The 25,512-nt window shown below is 42.0% G+C and overlaps 3 gene segments (V, D, J or C); all 3 read right to left on the minus strand.

Moving 5' to 3' along the window:
* Positions 1-4,147: 4,147 nt before the first annotated feature.
* LOC114030840 lies at positions 4,148-5,657 on the minus strand. The segment is given in 2 exon segments: positions 4,148-4,868; positions 5,012-5,657. Coding segments are annotated over 2 exon segments (690 nt in total).
* Positions 5,658-12,112: 6,455 nt separating this feature from the next.
* LOC114030841 lies at positions 12,113-12,970 on the minus strand. The segment is given in 2 exon segments: positions 12,113-12,612; positions 12,773-12,970. Coding segments are annotated over 2 exon segments (534 nt in total).
* A 4,691-nt stretch (positions 12,971-17,661) lies between these two features.
* LOC114030843 lies at positions 17,662-18,530 on the minus strand. The segment is given in 2 exon segments: positions 17,662-18,152; positions 18,316-18,530. Coding segments are annotated over 2 exon segments (525 nt in total).
* Positions 18,531-25,512: the final 6,982 nt, after the last annotated feature.

Below are 25,512 nucleotides of genomic sequence, written 5' to 3' on the forward strand. Positions count from 1 at the left end.
CCTTGAGAGTCTTGAGTTTTAGTTTTACCCACTGAATTTTGTTATTATTTGGTTTAATTTTATAAAGTAATCCTACGGCAGTTTGATTGGTTATAGCACTAAATTTATAAATTAAAGTAGTGAAGTCATATTTATTTTATTAAGCATAAACAGCCAATCTTTCTAATTATTTAAGTATTTCTTTATTTCTGTAAAGCATACTTTGTAGCTGTAATTACAAAAGTCTAGAGTGTCTTCATAGGTTAATTTACAAATGCTTTAGGCATTTGATAGTTGCTTTGAATGAACTTTCTCTTCTTTGTTGTTTGTTTATTTACTATTTTACTTTTCCTCAGTTATGTGTAAAAACAATTTTTAACATTTGTTTTTAAAATTTTGAGTTCCAAATTCTTTCCATTTCTCCCTCCCCACCCATCCTCATTGAGAAGGCAAGCAATTTGATATAGGTTATACATGCGTAGTCATGCAGAACATTTCCGTGATAGCCATGTTGTGAAAGAAAACATAGACAAAAAAAACCTCAAGAGAAATAAAGTAAAAAAAGTATGTTTCAATCTATATTCAGACACCATTACTTCTTTCTTTGAGGATGGATAGCATTTTTCATCATAAGTCCTTACTGTCTCAGAGAGGAAAAAATGGAGGGAGGGCTAGAATTTGGAACTCAAAACTTAAAAAAAAAACCCAGTGAGTGTTAAAAATTGTTTTTACATGTAATTGGGGGAAATATTATTAAAAAAAAAAGAAATACCATAGAGGTAGAAGTGATAAGACTTGGGCAATGAATGCACACTGCAGGAGTGGAGGTGGGGATGAGGGAGGGGATGACTCCAGGCTTGTGAAGAACTGGAAGGTATGGCTGGGTCTGGGGGCGAGGGGAGGGGAGTTCCATTTGGTTGTGTTTCATTTGGGACAGCCAGGTGCAGATGTCCCACAGGCTGACTGTGATGTAAGGCAGGTGAGGCCTGGCAAAGTTTGTTCCTCCCTCCCTCTTCCCACCTGGACACTTCTGTACCTCTTACCTCTTTCTTGAAGGTCATGGCCCTCCAAAGTCATCCCTTCTGTTGGTGGCCATTCTAAGGTGACTCTCCCATCATCCCAAGACTTAGGGAGAGTCACCTTAGAATGGCCACCAACAGAGCACGGATTCGAGTGCTCCAAAGAGCACCCGCAGACTCCACCAAAGGGCGCTGGGACATGCAACATCACCTTGAGAAGCCTCACATTCCAACCTGAGGGCCTGGACTTATTCAAATATTATATACACTATATCAATAATTGAATGCGATGTAACAATAACAAATATTGAATACAAAACCTTTGGTGCCTAAAAGAACTCATCATCTAAGGCAGGAGTCAGCAAGCAAAAATCATAGTCATATTTAGACCTTCAGTTACATATACCCATACACATACATTTATACACAGATATATACTTTGAGAGATAGAATAGTGAAAAAAAAAAGAGTGAGACAGAAAGAATAAAAAAGAGAGACAGAAAAGTAGAAGTCTGGAAGACCTGGATCTAAATCCCACCTTAGTAGGATCTGTCATTCATCGGCTGTGTGACCCTGGCCAAGTCACATTACTTTTCTAGGCCTTAGTTTCTTCTATAAAACAAGAGGGCTGGACCTGAAGGACTTCCTTTCTAGGGCAACCACATGGTGCAGTAGATAAAGTTCAGGGCCTGGAGTCAGGAAGACCTGAATACAAATCCAGACTCAGACACTTACCAGCTGTGTGACCCTAGGCAAGTCACTTAACCTTGTTTGCCTCAGTTTCCTCATCTGTGAAATGAACTGGAGAAGGAAATGGCAAAACACTCCATATCTTTGCAAAGAAAAAACCAAACAAACAAACCCAAAAAGGGGTCACAAAGAGTTGGACACAACTGAATTGACTGAACAACAAAATTAACACAATAATATGCTTTGACACAAAGAATATGCTTTGAGAGAATTATTGAAAGAGAGAAAAGGGGAAAGCTATGTGCTGAAATAGGTTTATGACAACTTTGTTACTGAAAAAAAGGAAATATTTCTTTCATGAAGAATTGGAAGGTGTTGGACAAAAATTAGGGGAAGGTTGAATAATTTCTGTTATATTAATCAATGTAGTTAAGATTGAAAAGGATGAAGAGTAGAAAGAAATCTCAAATGATCAAAATGAAGGAATGAAAAATAAAGAATATAAACCCAAAAGAGCAGAGAAGACTCTGACCACAGACATAGGAAAGCCAAAGTATATAGATCAATAACCATGAAAGGGAAAAAATCAAAGGGGACATGGGGGGAGTAACTGTCATTTGTTATAGGATATTTTCATGCTGAAATTGATGAATCCAAATGTAAATCATTGTAAAGTATATCTACTTAGTTTGTTTGTTGTTCAAGATGAACGTCCATAATAAATTATTTACAAAATAAAAGATTAATATATGATGATCATGATGAAATTAAAAAATGAGAAAAAATAATTGTTTCATCATTTAATAAATGCTGTTGGGAAAATCAAATAACCATATGGAGAAAATTAAATTTAGATGCATACGTCATACCATCTACCAAAACAAATTAAAGATGGATTAATAAATCATGTGTGTAAAAACTACAATGAAGATAATTGCAACTTACCCATGAACATCTGTTGTGAGAATGAAAGGTAGAAAAATTATAAAAGGAACTGAAGAAGGGCCCATAAATTAAAACAACTGATTTTATTAGTGCTCAGGAAACTCAAAGCAAAAGAGGGAAAAGGGTAAGATGTGAAGAACATGTTGGAAAATAGCGCCCAAGAAGAAGAAACAATAGAAGCCAAAGGTATGTGGATGTACCCCTCACGGCAGCTAGGTGGCACCATAGGGCATCGAGCACCCCAGGCCTGGAGTCCCAGAGACTAAGGTCACTGAATTCAATTACAGTCTCAGACACTCAATAGTTGTGTGACCTGAGGCAAGTCACTGGACCCTATTTGCCTCAGTTTTCTCATCTGTAAAATGAGCTGAAGAAGGAAATGCTCCAGTATCTTTGCCAAGAAAATCCCAAATAGGGTTGTGAAGAGTCTGACATGACCAAACAGCAAGAAGCCAAAATTAATGGCTTTGGGTGACAAGGACAATGCTAGTTTAAAATATAAGCTTAAGTCTGAAGTCTTAAAGAAAGCAGTTGGGGAACAGCTGACTAAAGTATGGTCTACAACAGTAGTACTCTGTGAAAAAGCTGATTTCAGAGAAACCAGAGAAATTTATAAAAACTTACTGATGCAGAGTGACATGAAAAGACCAGGAGAACAAATGATTGAGTAATAACGACATTAGGCCTGGTACATAGGCCATGCATGGTGGCCCAAGCCTGTCATCTCACCTACCAGGGAGGCTGAGGCTAGTGCATTGCTTGAGCTCAGAAGTTAGGAGCTGCAGCTGGATAAGGCCAGGTCAGGTGTCCAGACTGAGTCTGGCACCAATAGAAGCCCTGGCCTCTTCCCCCAGGAGGCTGCCTAAAGACAGGCCAACTGGCCCAGAACAGAAAGAGAGCACTTCAGAGTTCCCATGCCAATCAACAGTGGGATCCAGCCTGTGAGCAGCTGTTGTATTTCCAGCCAGGTGAGATAGGGAGATCTACTCCCAAAACAGTTTGGGAGGGGAAGGTCTCAGGGTTTCTGTCCAGAGCAGGAGCAATTGCTATGTACACTCCCTTTGAGCCATCAAATCCTAAACAGTGACCCAGAGAGGCTTGGGTTGGGGCTTATTATTGGCCAATCAGTGAGAGCCAGAGTGATTTGGATTTAAGTCATAGTGAAGTAACTTCATTTGAATCTGAATGGGCTTTATCAAAGTCTGGTTTTTCCAGGGCTCAATCTCAAGCAAATTTACATTCCTTTGGTCAGAGACTCCAAATGCAAATGTATAATTCTCCATGGGGAGGAAGAGATGGAGAAAGGGAGGAAGGAAAGAAGGAAGAAATGGAGGAGGGAAGGAAGGAAGGAGCATTGCCCAACTGGAACTGGACAATCGGTCACCAGTGGGGCAGCTACTCCTCCTCACAGATGCTTGTTCATCCTTCATTCTTGAAGAGATCAATGACATCAGGAAGGTGATGTTTTGACTTGCAAGTGAATTGGATTGAGGTGGGGCAGGGCTGTGCAAAGGCACCAGGCTCACTCTCTGGAGATGGCCTCTGAGACCTGAGAATGAGAAAAGAAAAACAGACCTAGGAAAGACCTCTCTCCCACAGTACCAATGGCCATCACCTTGTCTTCACATATAAGGGAAGAGTAAAGAATGAGACCAGCTTCTGGAAGCAGCCCCTATGGCAAGGTTTATGGTCCTTGGGTAAAACATAGCAGGCAGAAGATTCTTTCTCTTCCTCCTTTTTCTCTCTCTTCTTAATCTTTTTACCTCAACCAGAGCCCCTGGGACAAATAGGTCCCAGAACAGAGCTAAATTAGGCCCAGTTCTCCCCTGAGGGCAGTGGTTGCCCCAATCCTGTGACTCTGGGGAAGCAGCTGTCCCACCGTACTGAAGGACTGAGCAGCCTGGAGAGGTTTTTGTTTAGGACTGAAACACTGTGGTAATGGAGCACTATAATACTGAAAACAGTAATAATCTGCCACATCCTCAGCCTCCACTGCACTGATGGTGAAGGTAAAATCTGTCCCAGAGGACCTGCCACTGAAACAGGCTGGGACCCCAGTCTGCAGTTTGGAAGTATAATAGATCAGGAGCTTGGCAGCCTGTCCTGGTTTCTGCTGGTACCAGTTCATCCACTTGTTAACGCTGGAACTGGCCTTGCAGCTGATGGTGACTCTGTCTCCTGGAGCCACAGACAAGGAGGCTGGGGACTGGGTCATCACTGTGGCTGCCTGGGATTCTAAAGGAGAACAAGAAAGAAATTTCAGTGAATGAAGAATCCTATGCAGAGACAGTGAATGCAGGACTGAGTCAGAGATGCCCACTGAAAAACTCCTTGTGTCTCTGAAGTGGTGCCAACCTATGGCTCATTGGAAGTCTTACCTTGAGGCCAGAGCAGTAGGATCCAGAGGAGCAAGGACTGGGAGAGCATTGTGAGCCTTGCAGAGCTGGAGGCAGAGAGCTCTGAGCTCACAGGGAGACTGATGGGAGATATTTGTATCCCGGGCTGGGTTTGAGAAGGTGCCTTAGATATTACCACGCAAAACAGTGCTGGTCCAGCCTGAACTGAAGGACCCCAGGAGTGGTTATATGCATGTGCAGGGAGTGGCCCAATTGTATTTCCTTGAAGGTGTGACCTCATGTGGCCTCTGTATTTATTGATTTATTAAATGTACCTGCTCTAGGCTGCACATGGTGGTGGCTGTGGCAGGTGGTCAATGGTGATTATAAACTGGGGTTGTGTGGGGTGGCCTCTCTACCTTCCCAGGAGAGATCAGATGGCTCTGAGTCTAGAGACCAAGAGTTGACAAGTGTCTATGCAAAGAACAGAATGAAGAAAGAGAGGAAGGAGCTGAGTTAGAAAGAAAATAGACTGAGAAACCAACAATATTTAAGGACCAGTAGCTAAGGACGCAGGCTTAGATGAAATGGAGATGGAGGGGACTTTGGAGATTCTATGGTCTACTAGATGATATAGGGAGAATGTGTCCCTTCAGTTATTGAGGAGAGAAGTTTATTATTCTCTTCTGTGTTTCTGTTATATCTTTCTGAAAGCTAAAAAGAAAAAAAAAGATTGCTGGTCTCAACCTTTTTTTTGTAGTAGTCTTGATAACTGCTGCTCTTTAATAGTTGTAGATCTGGTACACCTAGGCCACCTTCCCTTGCATTTCTTTTAATTACTTCCCTAGACATTGTGTATCTTTTGTTCTTCCAGAACTAAATTGTTATTTTTTCTAGTTCTATAAAAAAGTTTTTGGTAGTTTGATTGGTATGGCACTCAATAAGTAAATTAATTTGGGTAGAATTGTCATTTTGATTATATTAGCCAGGCATACCCATGAGCAACTGATATCTTTCCAATTATTTAGATCTGATTTTTCATTCATTCTTAAAGGGGACCAAGGACATCAGGAAGGTGAAGTCTTGACTTGCAAGGGAGTTGGATTTAAGTGAGGTAGGGCTGTGCAGTCACCAGCCTCACTCCCTCCACCAGAGCCATCTGGGTCCAGTGGGGATATATAGATCAGGAGGAGTACAAATGGTTCCTGAAACCTCAGAAAGAGAAATGAAAAACTGAGTCCTGGGAAAGACCTCTCTCCCACTGCATCTGGGGCCATCTTGCCTATCACCTTGACCTATGTCTTACCACTAGCCTCTAATGGATCAGGAGGAGAGAGTGGGGCTGATGTCTTTGCACAGTCCTGCCTCACTTAAATCCAATTCACTTGCAAGTCAAGACATCTCCCTCCTGATGTCACTGATGCTCTTCCAGAAAGAAGGATGAACAACAAACAGCCATAACAAGCCCCACTCTGGATTCTTTCCCTGTAAACAAAACCAGCTAGATCCAGGTTGGCCCCTGATGTTCTTACCCCATCTGTTAGGATTCATGGCATGAAGGACAGAACAACCAGAATGAAGTCGTTTTCCTTGCTCAGATTGCCCAAGGTGGCTGGAATCTCATGACCAGGCCTTTCTAGCTCCTCCCCTTCCTTCCTAAAGGTAAAAAAAGTTTTCATAGATCTCTAGATTGGGAAATCCATTTTGCTCTGTTTTCATGGGATGTCCCCCAAGGTGGCTACCCTAAGGTCTACATTAAAGATGCTTTATTTCTCTACTTGTGGCTTTGGTTGATTTCAGGACTTGACACTCCTTTGTTAAGTATGACTTGTCAATCAATCACTTACTCAACAAGCAATTTATTAAATGATTCCTCTGTGGTAGACATTATGGATACATTGCATCTAGGTATTCAACTTATTCTTATCTAAGCATCTGTAAAATAAATATGAGGTAATTTTCAGAGGGAAGGTGATTCCACCTTCTCAAGTAGAAGCCTAGATTTGAAAGAATCTGAGGATTCTAAATGGTAGAGGGGATAGCCTGCATGGGGGCTATCCAGTATAAAGTCATGGAGATGGGAGATGGGAATGTTGGGTGTGTGGAAGAACAAAGTCAGGAATTGTCACCTGTCCCTTGGGGTGTTATTGCCTTCTGACTCCTTGAAGGCTATGGGATGCCTTAGAGTTTTCTGAGCTTAGATTTGGTGTGTAGGATGTGAGACCTGCTCGAGCCCTTCATTACCCAATGAAGGCCAAACATGTGGACTGGCCAATCAGAGAAGATGATTTAAGGCCTTCTGGACTGAGATGCCAACTATTCTCTGAGATAGTCTCTGAGTGAACCTGAAATTTTCCAGCTGTGTCAGCAACCAGAAGATCAGATTAAGCTTGCACAGACATGCTGAGTCAGGGGCACTTCCTTGCTTTATGAATCCATAATCCCCCATCCTAACCTTTTTGCAAGCAGTTCCAGCTATAGCTCTGCTTGCATGTCGCAGCTTGAGAGAAATAAACATCCATATAACCTAATTCTGCTTTTTTTTCTTAGACTGAAGTCTGGGGTTGACATTTTTGGTGCTGTGACTCAGACAGGATGGGCAACTGCAGGCCAGACCCTAACACCAATAGCTCTGCAGCTTGGCACCAGGAGCTATTCTCCTGAAGTTCTAGCCTTGACAGGTGGGTGAGTCCTTTCTCCAATCCCCACTCCCATCTCAGACTTCCACGCATTTGGTAGAAGTCCACATTCCTCTCCAAGCCAGCTCTGGGGGCAGAGTCCACACTACATTGGACAGGTGTCCTCTGAGGATAAGAATATCTTCTGTAATTTGGCCTCTCTGCATGCCTCTGGTCTGTGCATGCCTTTGGTTTCTGCACTCCCTAGGTCAACCAGGTAAAATTAGATTTGTGCACTTTGTTGTTGGTATCTCTCTTGTCATTTTGTCTGTGTCTGTGTCTGTGTCTGTGTTTGTAAAATATCTGTGTTATGTTTGCGCTATGAACTAGAATCTCTTACCTTAAAAGATTTAAAATGTAGCCAGCCAGAAAACCTTGTAAGGGCTGTAAGTAGAGAAAACACTGGGAAAGATTAATGAAGTTTTTTGTTATTTTGAGGTCATAGCGGAAGTAGCTGTCTCAGTAAGTAGGACTAACTCCCACCTTAGGCTTTCCATGGGAGATTAGATTATAAGAAAGGAGGAAAAGTCTGTAAGACATTTCCTAACATTGGCCAAGCTGTTACTATGGAAATTAAGTTAGATAATCAAAATTGTAGAACCACTGAAAACATCTTAGCAGATTCTGGAGGTTTGGAGATGAATCATAAAGGGGTTTGGAAATTAATTTTTTTAAGATTGCTGGAGAGAACTCCTGAGACTTTGGAAAATTAAGTCAATCTCTCTGCCTTCCCTACTGTCTTTCCCTGGAGTAATGAGTGTATCTCAGTTATGGGGCTTGCTAACAGCCTATGTCTCTCTATTAACCCCTCTCATGTCATATCAGATTAAGAAAAGAGAAGGCTGGAGAATTGTAGGGAAACTTGAATCACCCTTTTCCACCTGAGAGATGGGCGTGGCTGCAGCCACAGTGGAGCCCCACTGGCAGTGGCCCCAATGGCCCTGTGCCCCTGGGCAACTTGTAACCCACCCCTCTAGGAAAACCTGTGTGTATCACTGAGGTACAACACATGCTGACCGCCCTACCCCAGGAGCTACAAGTGTCCCTAGCCCCAGTAGAGCCTGCAGCTTGGGGGCAGCAGATCAGGCCCCACAGCCAGCATTCATTCACCTTGCCCTGCCACCAGGAACCACCACCAATGGAAAAATCTTGGCACTAGCTACCCCAGCCCCTAGGTAGTACACTCTGCCATATCCCCCAAAGCCCAGTCAGTCAATATCCAGGGCAAGCCTAGCCCTAGGCAGTTTCTGCCCAACTGCTGCCTGGGAAGATCCATGTGCTCCTGGTAGAACTGAACATGGCAGTACAAGGTGGGGAAAGCCAGCCAGCCTCTCCCCTTGGTGAGCCCACCCTTTTCTTTTCTGGTTGGAGAAACTTCTTAGCTACATAACTTGAGCAAGTTATCTTATCTCTGTTTGCCCCAATTTTCTGACCTGCAAAAAGAAAAATAATAATGGCACCCACCTTCCAGGGTTGTTGTTGTGAGATAAAGCGCTTAGAATGGTGAGTGACATGTGCTGAATACTATATTATTATTGTTTCTTTAATTGAATGTAATTGTTCCTGATACCTGTTAACTCTAAAGCGGTTTTAAAATGCCAAAGGTAATGAGACCCATGATTTTTTTAATGTATGTGACAATTTGAAAATGCAACTGATATCATCTAAAGTTTATTGTTAGTGTTATTATAGCATTCCTAAATTGTATCATATTCTGAAATTTATATTGTGAAATTTAAGAGACCATTGCAAACCATAAATATTGTTAGACAAAAACTTCCCTTTTAATTTGGGTGGTATTAGATTATGAATTGGGCTTTAAAAGATGTGATAAAAATAGATATTTGAAAATTGTTAAATATTTAATGAGGCATATTTTGTTACCAAGCAGATAGTAATAATATATAATAGCAAAATTACATTTGAAATTCTTGTTCATTATGGACATGTATAGCACAGAGTAAAGATGTAGCTTCAACATATTAATGATGAGACAACAATCAGGTATTTCTTGTATGTCTGAAGCCCAGAATGTAAGTAGTTTTAATATAAAAGTAAAGGATAAATGAAACACTAACTGTTAGGGAAAAATCAAGATGGACATTCAAGCCCTAAGTTGTTGTTAGTGAAATGTTAGTATTTAAGGTAAAAATTCTTGGGAGTGTAATTTACTATTGTTTTAAGTTTTGATTACAGGGATAGCTGTCTGAACTGTCATGAAGCTAGTGGTAGATACTGGCATATGCTGCAGTCTTGGAACTGCTAAAGGTGAAAACCTGTACCAGGGAAAAGTTTTGGGGATGATAGTGGCATGGCCTAGATAAGATCCTCCTGACTCTTTATCCTCATTGTTCTATTTCCTTTCTGAAAAGGAAAATTCCCAACTGGTTAATCCTGAGCGTTGTTTTTAACACCTTGTGACTACATGATTAGCTGTGAGATATGACTCATGCCTGGAATCAAACATAGCTAAGGGAGTTATCCCTTTCTGTTATGATATAGTATATTTTACCACCAGCTTCTTCTTTTTCCTTTTATATGAAATTTCTATAATCAAGAAGTTTGGTAAATACAATACTAAATCTATTAAAGAATAGAATGATACTAGAGCACCTCTGAGTTACTATAATAGATTGCAAGTATGAATATCTTATAATTTTAACATATATTTGTGGTCAAATAATAATATAGGGACAATATCCTCCTAACGGGGAAATCATTAGACAAAGTAATAAGACAAAAATGTAATGTGATCATTTTCTAATGAAAGAGAATAGTAAATTTTGAGAAAAGCAATAGGATTAGAATGTTTTCTCTAAGAGCTCTACAGAGATGTCTAAGATTACTCTTACTACAATTAGCATTACTAAGATTAACTCTATATAGATGTGTACAACTCATCTGTCATGGAAATTCAAACTTTGAGCATGTTTTGGTGATAAGTCATCAGAATTGGATTTTACGCATAAATAGTATAGATAATGGCAAAGAAAGAGAAATAATTTTTCCATTATTAAAGTATCTGAGAATTATAAAAGGTAAAAGAGCTCATTTTATTGTTGGACCCTCCAATTTTTTTTTTTTTAGGCAATTGGGGTTAAGTGACTTGCCCAGGGTCACACAGCTAGTAAGTGTCAAGTGTTTGATCTGAGGCCGGATTTGAACTCAGGTCCTCCTGACTTCAGGGCCATTGCTCTATCCACTCCACCACCTAGCTGCCCCAGGACCCTCCAATTTTTAAAAGATTCTTCTATCAGGTACAGGAATTAGTTTCACTCAAGGCTGGTATTTGGAAGGGATACCTGCTGAGTTCTCTTGTAACAAGAGCTGTTCCTCTTTCAGGTCTATTGGATTCTGTGTTGTCTGTAAGTGTGTGCACGTTCCCTATACTGATGGTGAGTGGAATCATCTTTGCAGTCATTTTTGTACATTTTTAATGTTTCTACCAAAGGGTGGGATCCCTGCCTACCATGATAATCAGGCCAGGGTTGGGTAAGCTGAGAATTTTTAGGGCACCTTTACTAGCCCATTCCTCACACCAGGAGGTGAGCAGTGTGGTCCTTCAAAAGGGCTGCTCAGACACCTAAGAGGCTGCTGAATCCCATTTCTGCTTCCCGTGAGATGACAACCCTATGGCCTGGGTCACCTGTGTGCAGGGTTGTGACTACAGCTCCCAGTGTATCTGTACCTGCTGCTTGTCACTTGCCTATTGCTACCGGACTCTGAAATACATAAAAATGGTAAAATGGTATGGGTGATGTCTTTTGATTCACGTGTGAATTGCATTTAAGTGAGGCAGAATTGCACAAAATCATCGGCCTCACTCTCCTCCAGAGTGATCAGAGTCCAGTGGCAGGACAGAGTCAAGATGACCGGTGATGGCTCGAGATTCAGTGGGCAACCTTGGCGTCTTCAATGTTTAACCAAGCTCTGAGCATTCCACGGCGCCTGCTTCACCTGCCTTCGTGGCCATTGGAACTGATTGTTCTCATCTGCTATTCCATCAGGGGAAATCTTCACAGCCTTGGGGTAGACACCCCCTAATTCATCGATGGGTTTGAGACCCCTTGGTCACCTTCAACCTGGTTACCTATATATGTGTGTGTGTGAGTGTGTGTGTGTGTATGTGTGTGTGTGTGTGTGTGTATGTGTATCTGACTGTTTTGGTCCCCTTGACTGCTTGTGTGCTAGTGGACATGAATGCTAATTCCCCTACCCCCTCTCCAATCTGGCTCCACTGTGACTGCTGCTCTGTCCAGGCCCTGCCCCTCATCATGGGGAGGGCAGTATCCTGGCCCTTTGGGAATAGGGATAGCAGTACTGTTGTCCTCAAATGAGATTTTCAGGCATGTTTCCTTGCAGATGACAGATATGAATGACTGTACAGAGCCAGTGAGTTCCCCATGGGAAGGTTTGTGGTCCTTGGCTAAAGCACACCAGGCAGAAGATTCTTTCTCCTACTCCTTTTTTCTCTCTCTTCTTAATCTTTCGACCTCAACCAGCGTCCCTGGGACAAATGGCTCCTGCAGCAGGGTTGAATTGGGACCAATTCTCCCCTGAGGGCAGTGGTTGCCCCAAGCCTGTGACTCTGGGGAAGTAACTGCTGCCCTATGCTGAAAGGCTGAGCAGCCTGAAGAGGTTTTTGTTCAGGGCTGAAACACTGTGGGAGTGGAGCACTATAATACTGAAAACAGTAATAATCTGCCACATCCTCAGCCTGAACTGCACTGATGGTGAGGGTGTAATCTGTCCCAGAGCCACTGCCACTGAACCTGGCAGGGACCCCAGACTGAAGGGTGGAAGCACTATAGATCAGGAGCTTGGGAGACTGTCCTGGTTTCTGCTGGAACCAGGCCATCCAGTTGCTAATGCTGGAACTGGCCTTGCAGCTGATGGTGACTCTTTCTCCTTTAGCCACAGACAGGGAGGCTGGGGACTGGGTCAGTACAATGGCTGCCTGGGATTCTAAAGAAGAAGAAGAAAGATTTCAGTGAATGAAGAATCTTGTGTAGAGAAGTGAATGGAGGAGTAGTTCCCTTACCCTCAGGCTTTGTCAGAGATGCCCACTGGAAAACTCCTTCTGTCTCTAAACTGATGCCAAAGTATGGCTCATTGGAAGTCTTACCTTGAGGCCAGAGCAGCAGCAGCCAGAGGAGCAAGGACTGGGAGAGCATTGTGACCCTTGTAGAGCTGGAGGCAGAGAGCTCTGAGCTCACAGCGAGACTGATGGGAGATATTTGTATCTCAGGCTGAGTTTGTGAAATTTCCCTTGGATATCAGCATGCAAAACAGTGCTGGTCCAGCCTGAGCTAAAGGATGCAGGGAGTGGTTATATGCACATGGAAGGAGTGGCCCAATTGTATTTCCTTAAAAATATGACCTCATGTGACCTCTGTTATTTATTGCTGTATTAAATGTACCCGCCTTAGTCTGGAGATGGTGGTGGTTGTGGCAGGTGGCCAATTGTGGTTATAAGCAGGGGGAGGCATGTCTACCTTCCCAGGAGAGATCAGATGGCTCTGGGTGTAGAGACCAAGAGGTGATGAGTGTCTATGCAAAGAACAGAATTAAGAAAGAGAGGAGGGAGCTGAGTTAGAAAGAAAAGACCAGGGAACCAACAAAATTTATAGAGAGCTAAGGGCCCAGGCTTAGATGGAATGGAGAAAGAGGCAACTTGGAGATTCTCTGGTCTACTAGGTGTTTTGGGGAGAACGTGTTCCTTGAGTTGTTGTTGGATGGGATTGGGGGAGAAGATGTATATTCTTCTATTCTGTATTTCTATTATATCTTTCTAAAAGCTAAAAAGAAAAAAAAAGGGAGATAGCTTGTTTGAACCTTTCATTTTGTAGTTATGGAAACTGAGGCCAAAAAAAGTGAAATAGTTATTCAGGTTCCTTTTTCATCTCCTTTTCTCTACTCAGAAAGCTCTCACCTTGTGTCAGGCCCTCATCATCTCAAGGTTGAACTCTTGCCATGACCTTCTGGTTGGTTTCCCTGCCTCAATTCTCTCCCCACTCCAGCCAATGCTGCACTCAACTGTTAAATTTATTATCTGAGCAAGGAGGTCTCACCTTGTCACCTCCTCTACTCCAGAAACTCCAATCCCTCTTTATTACCTCTAGGATCTAATAAAAAGTCCTTCAAAGCCCTTCAGACCTTGGCCAATTCCTCCCTTTGCTATTTCCTTACATTCTACCCCCTTTCAAGTACCCCATGATCTAGTGACTCTGGCCTTCTTGCTATTTCTCATAAAGGACCCTCCTCTGACCCTGTACCCCTTCACTGCTGTCCCATGTCCTGGAACGCTCTTCTTCCTCACTGCCACTTCCTGGCTTCATGTGCTTCCTGTTTCCTCAGAAATAAAAACGTGGGGAAGCTTCTACTTATATTCTCATGTTACTATGATCTCCCCCTGCAGTCTTTTTTCTAATGCCCATACTTCATGCTGGACACAGGAGTGTCTGTGTCAGGTGTCTGACTGGGTGTGCTTTTTTAATTTAAAATTTTTAATATTGAACTTAAACACTAAGAGAAGAGCCTTTCCATACCTGCAGCAGAACACAGAAAGAGGATTCTGTGTGAAACTATGAATCTCTCTTTCTCACTGCTTGCAACATAATAACAGCATCAAGTCCATCCCTGATTTTGTAAACTGTCCTGCTTATCTCTACTGCCTTCCATTCTTTTTTGTGCATTTAAAACGATGATTCAATGCTCTACTTTTTTCCCCCATCACGATTACTCCTGCCTCATTCTTGAATTAAAAATTGAGAAGAAATAAAGAAAACAAATCCGCTGTAACATAAAAGCAAAGTCTAGACAGTGTCAGAGTCTGCTTTCTGCATCTGGTGGCCTTTGTCAGGTGGTTAACACTTCTCAGAGTTTCTCTAAAGACATGGTTCAGAGTTGTTTGTCTTGACCATGCTGATGTCCTCATACACATTGATGTCCTGGGTTTATTCACTTTATCCTGTGTTGGTTCATACTGCCCAGCATTCTACGAAACAGCCTCTTTCATCAACTCCTAGAGCTCAATAATGTTTTATCATATTCATATACCACATTTTATTCAGCTGTTCTCCCATTATGTAAGAGGAAATCTGAGGCTTCTCCTTGGATTCTGGTACTCCAGGATCAGGGCATTTGTTCTGCAGTAGATGGAGCACTGGCCCTGGAGTCAGGAAGACCTGAGTTCAAATACACCCTGAGACACTTCATGACTTTGTGACTCTGGGGAAGTCACTGAACCCTATTTTCCTCAGTTTGCTCATCTGTAAAATGAGCTGGAGAAGGAAATGGCAAACCTCTTTAGTATTTTTGCCAAGAAAACCCCAAGTGGCATCATGAAGAATCATATGTGACAAAAATGACTGAACAACAAGAACAATCCATAATTAATGGATTTGGCTGATAAGACAAAACTAGTTGAAACTATAAATAAAATATAAATATAAGTCTGAAATCTTAAAGAAAATAATTGGAAAATGACCGACTAAATTATGGTCTACAATAGTAGTACACTGTGAAAAAGCTGGTTTCAGAGAAACTGGAGAAGGTTATTAGAATATACTGATGCAGAGTGACATGAAAAGATCAGAAGCACAAATGATTGAGTAATAACAACACTAGGCCTGGTACCTAGGCCATGCATGATGGCTCAACTCTGTCATTCCAGCTATTAGGGAGGGTGAGGGTGGTGCATTGCTTGAGCTCAGAAGTTAGGAGCAGCATCTGGTCAGATCAGTTGTCCAGACTAAGTCTGGCACCAACATAAGCCCTGTTCTCCTCCCCTGGGAGGCTGTGTTAAAACATACCAGCTAGCCCAGATCAGAAAGAGAGTATATGAATGTTTCCATACCAATCTACAGTAGGATCCAGCCTGTGAGCAGCTGTTATATTTCCAGCTAGGTGAGATAGGGAGATCTAGACTCAAAACAGTTTGGGAGGGGAAGATCTCAGAGTTTCTGTCCAGAACAGTAACAATTGCTATTTACACTCCCTTTGAGCCATCAAATCTCAAACAGTGACCCAGAGAGGCTTGGGTTGGGACTTATTATTGGCCAGTCAGTGAGAGCCAGAGTGATTTGGATTTAAGTTATATTGAAGTAGCTCCATTTGAATCTGAATGAGCTTAATCGAAGCCGTCAGGGCTCATTTTCAAGAAATTTATATTCCTTTGGTCCATGCCGCTGAATGTAAGTGTACAATTTCCCATGGGGAGGAAGGTAGAAATGGAGAGAGGAAGGAAAGAATGAGCATTGCCTAACTGGCACTGGACAGTTGGGTCTCCAATGGGGCAGCTATTCCTCTTCACAGATTGTTGTTCATCCTTCATTCTTGAAGAGACCAATGACATCAGGAAGGTGACGTCTTGACTTGCAAGTGAATTGGATTGAAGTGAGGCAGGGCTGTGCAAAGTCAGGAGCCTCACTCTCTCCTCTAGAGCCATCTGAGTCCAGCAGCAAGATATAGATCAGGTTGACTGGAGATGGCCTCTGAGACCTGAGAAAGAGAAATGAAAAACAGACCTGGGAAAGACCTCCCTCCCACTAGATCCATGGCCATCACATTGTCTTCACCTATGAGGGCAGAGTAAGAATGAGACCAGCTCCTGGAAGCAGCTTCTATGGCAAGGTTTGTGGTCCTTAGCTAAAGTATACCAGGGAGAAGTTTCTTTCTCTTCTTCCTTTTTCTCTCTTTTCTTAATCTTTCTACCTCAACCAGGGTCCCTGGGACAAATGGCTCCTGCAGCAGGGCTGAATTGGGCCCAATTCTCACCTGAGGGCAGTGGTTGGCCCAAGCCTGTGACTCTGGGGAAGCAGGCATTTCTACAATGTAGTATGATATAAAGATGATTGTACTTAAAACTACCAATCCACTATGCACAACTTGTTATTCCTATCAAATACACAACAAAGTTATCATGAAAATTTCTTTTTTACTCCCTTTTTTTTCTCTCCTTTGCCCCTTAAATTTCTTTGCATTTACATTTTCCTTAGAAGTCTTATGGAAGTTAAGGATGGTTATCACCAATACTGATGGTGCAGCTCTGGGAATATGAACAGGTGACTACCAAGCCAGCAGGTGGCAAGGACAGGAGATCTGGTCTTGTCTGAAAGTAATATTCCCAGAGTGAGGAGAGAGACTGGGTCCATCCTATAGATGATGTTGCCTCAAGAACTTTAGGGAGTGTTCCATCCAAGTTTTCTATCCTGAATGGGGAAAAGCAAGAAGAGCAGTGAGTCCAGGCCCATTCCCCTGGATCATTTACAGTTTCCTCTTATTTTTTTAAAAAATTTATTTATTTTTAGTTTTCAACATTCATTTCCATAAAATTCTGAGTTTTAAATTTTCTCCTCCTCCTATTTCTCCACTCCCCCAGTCCCCTGACCCGAGGGCCCATAAAGGCTCTACATATATATTCACGTTAAGCATATTTTCCCATTAGACATGATGTAAAGAACTAATGGGAAGAACCACCAGGATGAAGCAATAAAACAAAACAACAATAGAAAAGGAGAGCAAATAGTATGCTTCCTTCTGCTTTCAGACTCCATAGTTCTTTCCCTGCCTGTGGATAGCAATTTTCATCGTGAGTCTTTTGGAGTTGTCTTAGATTCTTGCATTGCTGAGAAGAACCAAGCCTATCAAAGTCAGTCATTGCATATTGTGACTGTAACTGTGTACAACAATCTCCTGGTGCTGTTCATTTCACTCTGCATCAGTTCATGGAAGTCTTTCCAAGTTTTTTTGAATTCTGCCTGCTCATCATTTCTTATAGGACAATAACATTCCATTATGTTCATACACCACAGGTTGTGTAGCCATTCCCCAATTGATGGGCTTCCTCAGTAATCTTTTAAACACCATCTCAGGGTGAGGTGATTGGGATAGGGAACAGAGGGCAGAGTAAAGACTGAGACCAGGTCCTGGAAACAGCCCCCATGGCAAGGTTTGTGGTCCTTGGCTAAAGCATACCAGGCAGAAGATTCTTTCTCTTCCTCCTTTTTCTCTCTCTTCTTAATCTTTCTACCCCAACCAGGGTCCCTGGGACACATGACTCCTGCAGCAGGGCAGAATTGGGCCCAATTCTCCCCTGAGGGCAGTGGTTGGCCCAAGCCTGTGACTCTGGGGAAGCAGCTGCTCCCCTATGCTGAAGGGCTGAGCAGCCTGAAGAGGTTTTTGTTCAGGACTGAAACACTGTGGGAATGGAGCATTATAATACTGAAAACAGTAATAATCTGCCACATCCTCAGCCTGAACTGCACTGATGGTGAGGGTGAAATCTGTTCCAGAGCCACTGCCACTAAACCTGGTGGGGACCCCAGACAGCAGGTTGGAAGCATCATAGACCAGGAGCTTGGGAGCCTGTCCTGGTTTCTGCTGGAACCAGGCCATCCAATTGCTAATGCTGGAACTGGCCTTGCAGCTGATGGTGACTCTTTCTCCTTTAGCCACAGACAGGGAGGCTGGGGACTGAGTCATCACTGTGGCTGCCTGGGATTCTAAAGGAGAAGAAGAAAAAGATTTCAGTGAATGAAGAATCTTGTGTAGAGACAGTGAATGCAGGAGCAGTTCCCTTACTCCCACACTGTGTCGGAGATGCGCACTGGAAAACAACTTCTGTCTCTAAAGTGATGCCAACCCATGGCTCATTGGAAATCTTACCTTGAGGCCAAAGCAATAACAGCCAGAGGAGCAAGGACTGGGAGAGCATTGTGAGCCTTGCAGAGGTGGAGGCAGAGAGCTCTGAGCTCAGTGAGAAAGGTGGGAGATATTTGTATCTCAGGCTGGGTTTGAGAAGATGCCTTGGATATCACCATGCAAAACAGTGCTGGTCCAGCCTGAACTGAAGGACCCCAGGAGTGGTTATATACATGTGCAGGGAGTGGCCCAATTGTATTTCCTTGAAGGTGTGACCTCATGTGGCCTCTGTATTTATTGCTCTATTAAATGCACCTGCCCTGTGCTGCACATGGTGGTGACTGTGGCAGATGGCCAATTGTGATTATAAACTGGGATTGTGTGGGGTGGCCTCTCTACCTTCCCAGGAGAGATCAGATGGCTCTGAGTCTAGAGACCAAGAGTTGACAAGTGTCTATGCAAAGAACAGAATGAAGAAAGGGAGGAAGGAGCTGAGTTAGAAAGAAAATAGACTGAGCAACCAACAATATTTAAGGACCCTTAGGTAAGGACACAGGCTTAGATGAAATGGAGATGGAGGGGACTTTGGAGATTCTATGGTCTACTAGATGATATAGGGAGAATGTGTCCCTTCAGTTATTGAGGAGAGAAGTTTATTATTCTTTTCTGTGTTTCTGTTATATCTTTCTGAAAGCTAAAAAGAAAAAAAAAGATTGATGGTCTTAACCTTTTTTTTTTTTTTGTAGAGGGGGAAACTGAGGCCAAAAGGAGCAAAACTGTTATTCCGTTACTTTTTTCCCATTAAAGCACATCTTCTCCTTTCCCCCACTGATGTCTTGGCACAGCCCTGCCTCACTTAGATCCAGTTCACTTGCAAGTCAAACTATCCTCTCCTGATGTCATTGGTCCTCCTCCAGAAAGAAGGATAAACAACAAACAACACCAGCCCCCACCTTGGAATTTTTCCCTGTAGACAAAACCAGCTGGAGCCAGGTTGGCCCCTGACATTCTTACCCCTTTGGTTAGGATTCAGGGCATGAATTCAGACCACCCATTTGTAAGTATATGACTCATCATATGGAGGAAATGAGGAAGGAAAGAGAGAAGGAAGGAGCATTGCCCAAGTGGAACTGAACAGTTGGTTCCCCAGTGGGGCAGCTACTTCTATTCACAGATTGTTGTTTGCACTTCATTCTTTTAAAAAAAATACTTATTTTTAGTTTTCAACATTCACTTTTATAAGATGTTGAGTTCTAAATTTTTGCACCAGTTTTCAACTCCACCAACAATGGATTAGTGTTTTAATTTTTACACATCTTCTCCAGCATTTATCATTTTCCTCTTTTGTCATGTTAGCCAATCTAATAGGTGTGAGGTGGTACCTCAGAGTTCTTTTATGTTGTGTTTCTCTAATCAATAGTGATTTAGAGCATTCTTTTTTTATGACTATAGATAGTTTTAATTTCTGCATCTGGAAACTGCCTGTTCATATCCTTTCACCATTTGTCAATTGGGGAATGACTTGTATTCTTATAAATTTGACTCAATTCTCTCTATATTTCAGAAATGAGGCCTTTATCAGAGATACAGGTTGTCAAAATTATTTCCCAGCTTTCTGTTTCCTTTCTATTCTTGGGTGTATGGGCTTTGCATGTGCAAAAATTTTTAAACTAATATAATCACAATTATCCATTTTGCATTGCATAATGTTCTCTTTCTCTTCTTTTGCCATAAGTTCTTCCCTTCTCCATAGATCTGCCAGGGAAACTATTCCTTCCTCTCCTAGCTTGCTTATAGTATCAGTCTTTATATCTAAGTCATGTACCCATTTTGACTCTGTCTTGATAGAGTGGGTAAGATGTTGGTCTATGCCCAATTTCTGCTGTACTATTTTCATTTTCCTAGCACTTGTTGTCAAATAGTTCTTATCCCAAAAGTTGGAGTCTTTGAGTTTATCAAATAGTAGATTATCATAGTCATGGACTATTGTGTCTTGTGTACCTAACCTATTCCAGTGATCTATCACTCTATTTCTTTGCCAGTACCAAGTAGTTTTAATGATTGCTGCTTTTTAATAGTTGTAGATCTGGTACACCTAGGCCATTTTCCCTTGCATTTCTTTTAATTAATTCCCTTAATATTCTGGATCTTTTGTTCTTCCAGAACAAAATTGTTATTTTTTTTCTAACTCTATAAAGTAATTGTTGGTTGTTTGATTGATACGGTACTCAATAAGTAAATTAATTTGGGTATAACTGTCATTTTAATTATATTAACCAGGCATACCCATCAGCAACTGATATTTTCCCAATTATTTAGATCCAATTTTTCCTTCATTCTTAAAGGGGACCAATGACATCAGGAAGGTGATGTCTTGATTTGCAAGTGAGTTGGATTTAAGTGAGGCAGGGCTGTGCAAAGTCGCCAGCCTCTTTCTGTCCTCGAGAGCCATGTGGGTCCAGTGGCAAGACATAGATCAGGATGAGTATAAATGGTTTTTGAAACCTGAGAAAGAGAAATAAAAAACTGAGACCTGGGAAAGATCTCTCTCCCACTGCATCTGGGGCCATCTTGCCTATCATCTTGATCTATGTCTTACCACAGGCCTCTGATGGGACAGAAGAAGAGAGTGAGACTGATGTCTTTGCACAGCTCTGCCTCACTTACATCCAATTCACTTGCAAGTCAAGTCATCCTACTCCTGATATCACTGGTCCTCTTCCAGAGAGAAGGATAAACAACAAACAACAACCAGCCCCCACCTTGGAATCTTTCCCTGTTAACAAAACCAGCTGGAGCCGGGTTGACCCCTGACATTCTTACCCCATCTGTTAGTATTCACGGTATGAAGGACAGAACAGTCAGAATGAAGTGGTTTTCCTTGCTCAGATTGCCCAAGGTCACTGGCATCTCATGACCAGGCCTTGCTAGCCCCTGCACTTCCTTCCTAAAGGTAAAAAAAACTTTTCATAGATCTCTAGATTGGGAAATCCATTTTGCTCTGCACTCTTGGGACATCTCCCAGAGTGGCAGGTTTGCTACCCTGGGATCTCCATGAAATATGTTTTATTTCTCTCCTTCTGACTTGGATTGATTTCAGGACTTGACACTCCTTTGTTAAGCATGACTTGTCAATCAATCAATCAATTAATCAATCAATCACTTACTCAACAAGCAATTTATTACATGATTCCTCTGTGGTAGACATTATGGATACATTGCATCTGGGTATTTAATATATTCTTATCTAAGCATCTGTAAAATAGATATGAGGTAATTTTCAGAGGGAAAGTGACACCACCTTCTCAGGCAGAAACCTAGATTTGAAAGAACCTGAGGATTCTAAAAGGTAGAGGGGAGGGCCTGCATGGGGGCTATCCAGTACAAAGTTATGGAGATGGGAGATGGAAATGTTGGGTGTGTGGAAGAACAAGGTCAGGAATTGTCACCTGTCCCTTGGGGTGTTATTGCCTTCTGACTCTCTGAAGGCCTTAGAGTTTTCTGAGCTTAGATTTGGTGTATAGGATGTGAGAACTGATTGAGCCCTTCATTACTCAATGAAGGTCAAAAATGTGGACTGGCCAATTAGAGAGGACAATTTGAACCCTTCTGGACTGAGATGCCAACAATCCTCTGGGATTGTCTCTGAGTGAACCTGAAATTTTCCTGCTGTGTCAGCAACCAGAAGATCAAATTAACCTTACACAGACATCCTGAGTCAGGGGCACTTCCTTGCTTTATGGTTGCATAGTCCCCTATCCACGTAAAGGATAAATGAAACACTAACTGTTAGGGAAACATCAGGAAGGACATTCAAGCCTTAAGTTGTGGTTAGTGAAATGTTACTATTTAAGGTAAAAATTCTGGGGAGTATAATTTACTATTGTTTTAAGCTTTGATTACAAGGATAGTTGTCTGAACTGTCATGAAGTTAATGGTAGAAAATGGCATATTCTGCAATCTGGGAACTGCTAAAGGTGAATGTCTGTAGCAGGGAAAAGTTTTGGGGATGATGGCAGCAGGGCCTTGGTAGGATCCTCCTGACTCTTTTTCCTCATTGTTCTATTTCCTTTTTGAAAATGAAAATTCCCAACTAGTTAATCCTGAGCCTTGCTTTTAATACCTTGTGACTACATGAAAAGCTGTGAGATATGACTCATACCTAGAATCAGACATAGCTGAGGGAGTTTTCCCCTTCTGTTATGATATAGGACATTTTTACAACTATATCCCTCTTTTTCCTTTCATAGCAAATTTCTACAATCAAGAAGTTTTGTAAATACAAGACTAAAACTATTAAATAATAGATTGATATTTAATAGATTTAGTATTGTATTTTTTTTTAGGAATGTACACAGTTCAACTTTAGGAAGTCCTTTATGATTTCTCTTTCCTGTTTACCTCTTCATGCTTCTCTTGAGTCCGGTATTTGGAAGTCAAATTTTCTCATCATCTCTGGCCTTTTCATCAAGAATGCTTGAAAGTCCTTTATTTCATTGAATGCTCATTTTCCCCTTGAAGAATTATACTCAGTCTTGCTGGGTAGGTGATTCTTGGTTGTAATCCTACTTCCTTTGACCTCCAGAATATCATATTCCATCATGTAGAAGCTGCTAAATCTTGTGTTATCCTGATTGTATTTCCAAAATACTTGAATTGTTTCTTTCTGCCTCCTTGCAATATTTTCTCCTTGACCTGGGAACTCTGGAATTTGGCTATAATATTCCTAGGAATTTTCTTTGGGGATCTCTTTCAGGAGGTGATCAGTGTATTCTTTCAATTTCTATTTTATCCTCTGGTTCTAGGATATCAGGGCAGTTTTCCTTGATAATTTCATGAAGATGATGTCTAGGCTATTTCTTTTTTGATCATGGCTTTCAGGTAGTCCAATGATTTTTAAATTATCTCTCCTGGATCTATTTTCCAGGTCAGTGGTTTTTCCAATGAGATATTTTATATTGCCTTCTATTCATTCTTTTGGTTTTGTTTTATAATTTCTTGATTTCTCATGAAGTCATTAGCTTCCATTTGTTCTATTCTAATTTTTTTTTTAGCCAAAGAAAAGTTTTATTAGAATATCTCTCATACTGGGCAGACTCTTAAGGAGTTGAAACATTAGTAAGCTATGGGCTAGATTTTAAGAATCTGAGCAGTGGCTACATTGTGAGAATCTAAGCATCTTAATGGAGACAAGATGGCCAAATAGTGGCCACTCCTCCCATAGTCTTTCTGTATATAAGATCCTGTATATAAAGTATATACCTGTATATAAAGTAATAGAAGTCCAGGGACCTGCATCCAGTGACCAAAGAAAAATGGAGCCTAGATAGGATTAAGGGTGGAAAGTGGCGGGAGTCGGGGGGAGGTTGCATAGGGAGGTAAGACAATGGAGGGCTAGGCTAGGTTAAGGGTAAAAAAATTGAGAGATTGGGTGTAGCTACAATGAAAGGCCAGTTGGTGGAATTATAGCGTTAGATGAAAGCCAGAGATTTGGTCATGTGGGAAAGTCCAGGGTTTTTCCTTTTTGGGGTCTAGATCCCAACCCCATCATTCCCCCCTCAAACAAATGGGACCCAAATATTTTTGGGGTAAGGGGTCTTGGCTTCTGAAACTGCTTCCTGCTGGCAAAGGGCATAGAGCTGTCCCTGCATCGAGGGGGTCCCAAAGAGGAGGTTGACTGGAACCCAGCACAAGTTGCATCCAAGGAAGGATGGGGGAACACTGGCTGGTACCCACTGTTTGCTACCAACTGGAGGTGAATGGCCTGTAGTCTGGAAGACACAAACTTGACAGAAAAGACTGTAGGGCCGAGATGTAAAGCAGGGACTAGATTTAGGGCCCAAATATGAGAGAATAAAACATCCTTAGCTCTGTTTGGATTCAGATAATTTAGTTTTCCAACCATGCAGTACCTAATCCATCTCATAGCCAGACTCAGGAATAGCCAGATGGGTAACATTCCCTTTCAAAGGAACATAATGGGGAAACTGAGCCAGGAGGATCCTATCTTAGACTGAGGCTAAAATTGTCCTCTCAGTTTTTCCCAATGCTGACTTCCCACCACTATCACATTCTCCTGAGTAGCTTGTGGCATGTCTCAGGTGGTGGATTATTGATTTATTGATGGATTATTAAGATCCATTAGACAACTCAAAATAAAATCCCATGAGCTTTTACCTCCCACAGCTAGTTTCACAGCTCAGGAAAAACTTTTCCAGGATTTACATCTCAAACTTAAATTTGTCCTAGTGTAAAAAGTCAATCATTAGAGATTATTTCTAAATACTTGCAAATTCTCAGCAAGACAAAACCCAGACAAGTTTTTTGGCAAGTTTACACATTAAAACAATAACCAACAATAGCCAAATTATTTTAGTGGTAACCAAATTGTAAAAAGTTGCTTGACATAACTGCTACAAAAAGTTCACCAATTTGAAACTTGAAATGAACCCATTAGCAATCAGGTGGCTTCAATTTTGTTAAATGCATTTCCAGATTACTTTACACAGAGGATCAACATTTCATTAACAGTTAAAACTACAACTTTAAAAAGGGTGTGCTTACCCAGGTTCTGAGACTAGCTTCTTTACCTTTAGCAGGATATGCTGAACCTGGGTGATGCCTCCAGGCAAAAGTTGCCCCAGGGCCCAAGGTCATTGCCAGTGGGGCCCATGCTATAGCTGCTGACCCTCCCCCCTCCTTCCTTTGCCAGGTGGGGGACGATGAAATCAGGGATGAGGGGTAAAGGGTGAAATTCTCTTCTCCTATGAGAGGGGTTAACAGATACCCTCTTGACTCAAGTGAAGGGAGTGGAAGAAAGGGGTGACCAGGGTTGTAAGGAGGAGTTTCAAAACTCCTTAATGATCAATCACAAAACCTCCAGAATCTGCCAAGATATTTTTAGCTGTTCTAACTTTTCCCTGTAACCTCCATGAAGGAGGATTCAGAGGTATAGACGAAAGGGAATAAGGAAGCCTCAGGGAACCAAAAAGCAACTGCAGTTATCCCCAATTCCCTAGGGCAGAGAGAATTCACAGAATTGGGCACACACTTCCTGATAGGGTGTCCATCCTTGTCCTCTATGCTGTGGAAGGTGCGCCCAGGTCCATGGCCTCCAATCGAACCAGTGGACCAAGAACCTGAGAGTGTCAGGCTGAGTGTGAGACAGCCTCATTAACTGTCTACCAGAAAAGCTTTGGTGCTTGGAGAGGGACCCCAACT

The sequence above is a fragment of the Vombatus ursinus genome, unplaced genomic scaffold (assembly GCF_900497805.2).
Source record: "Vombatus ursinus unplaced genomic scaffold, bare-nosed wombat genome assembly UNPS02015016.1, whole genome shotgun sequence".
NCBI lineage: Eukaryota > Metazoa > Chordata > Mammalia > Diprotodontia > Vombatidae > Vombatus > Vombatus ursinus.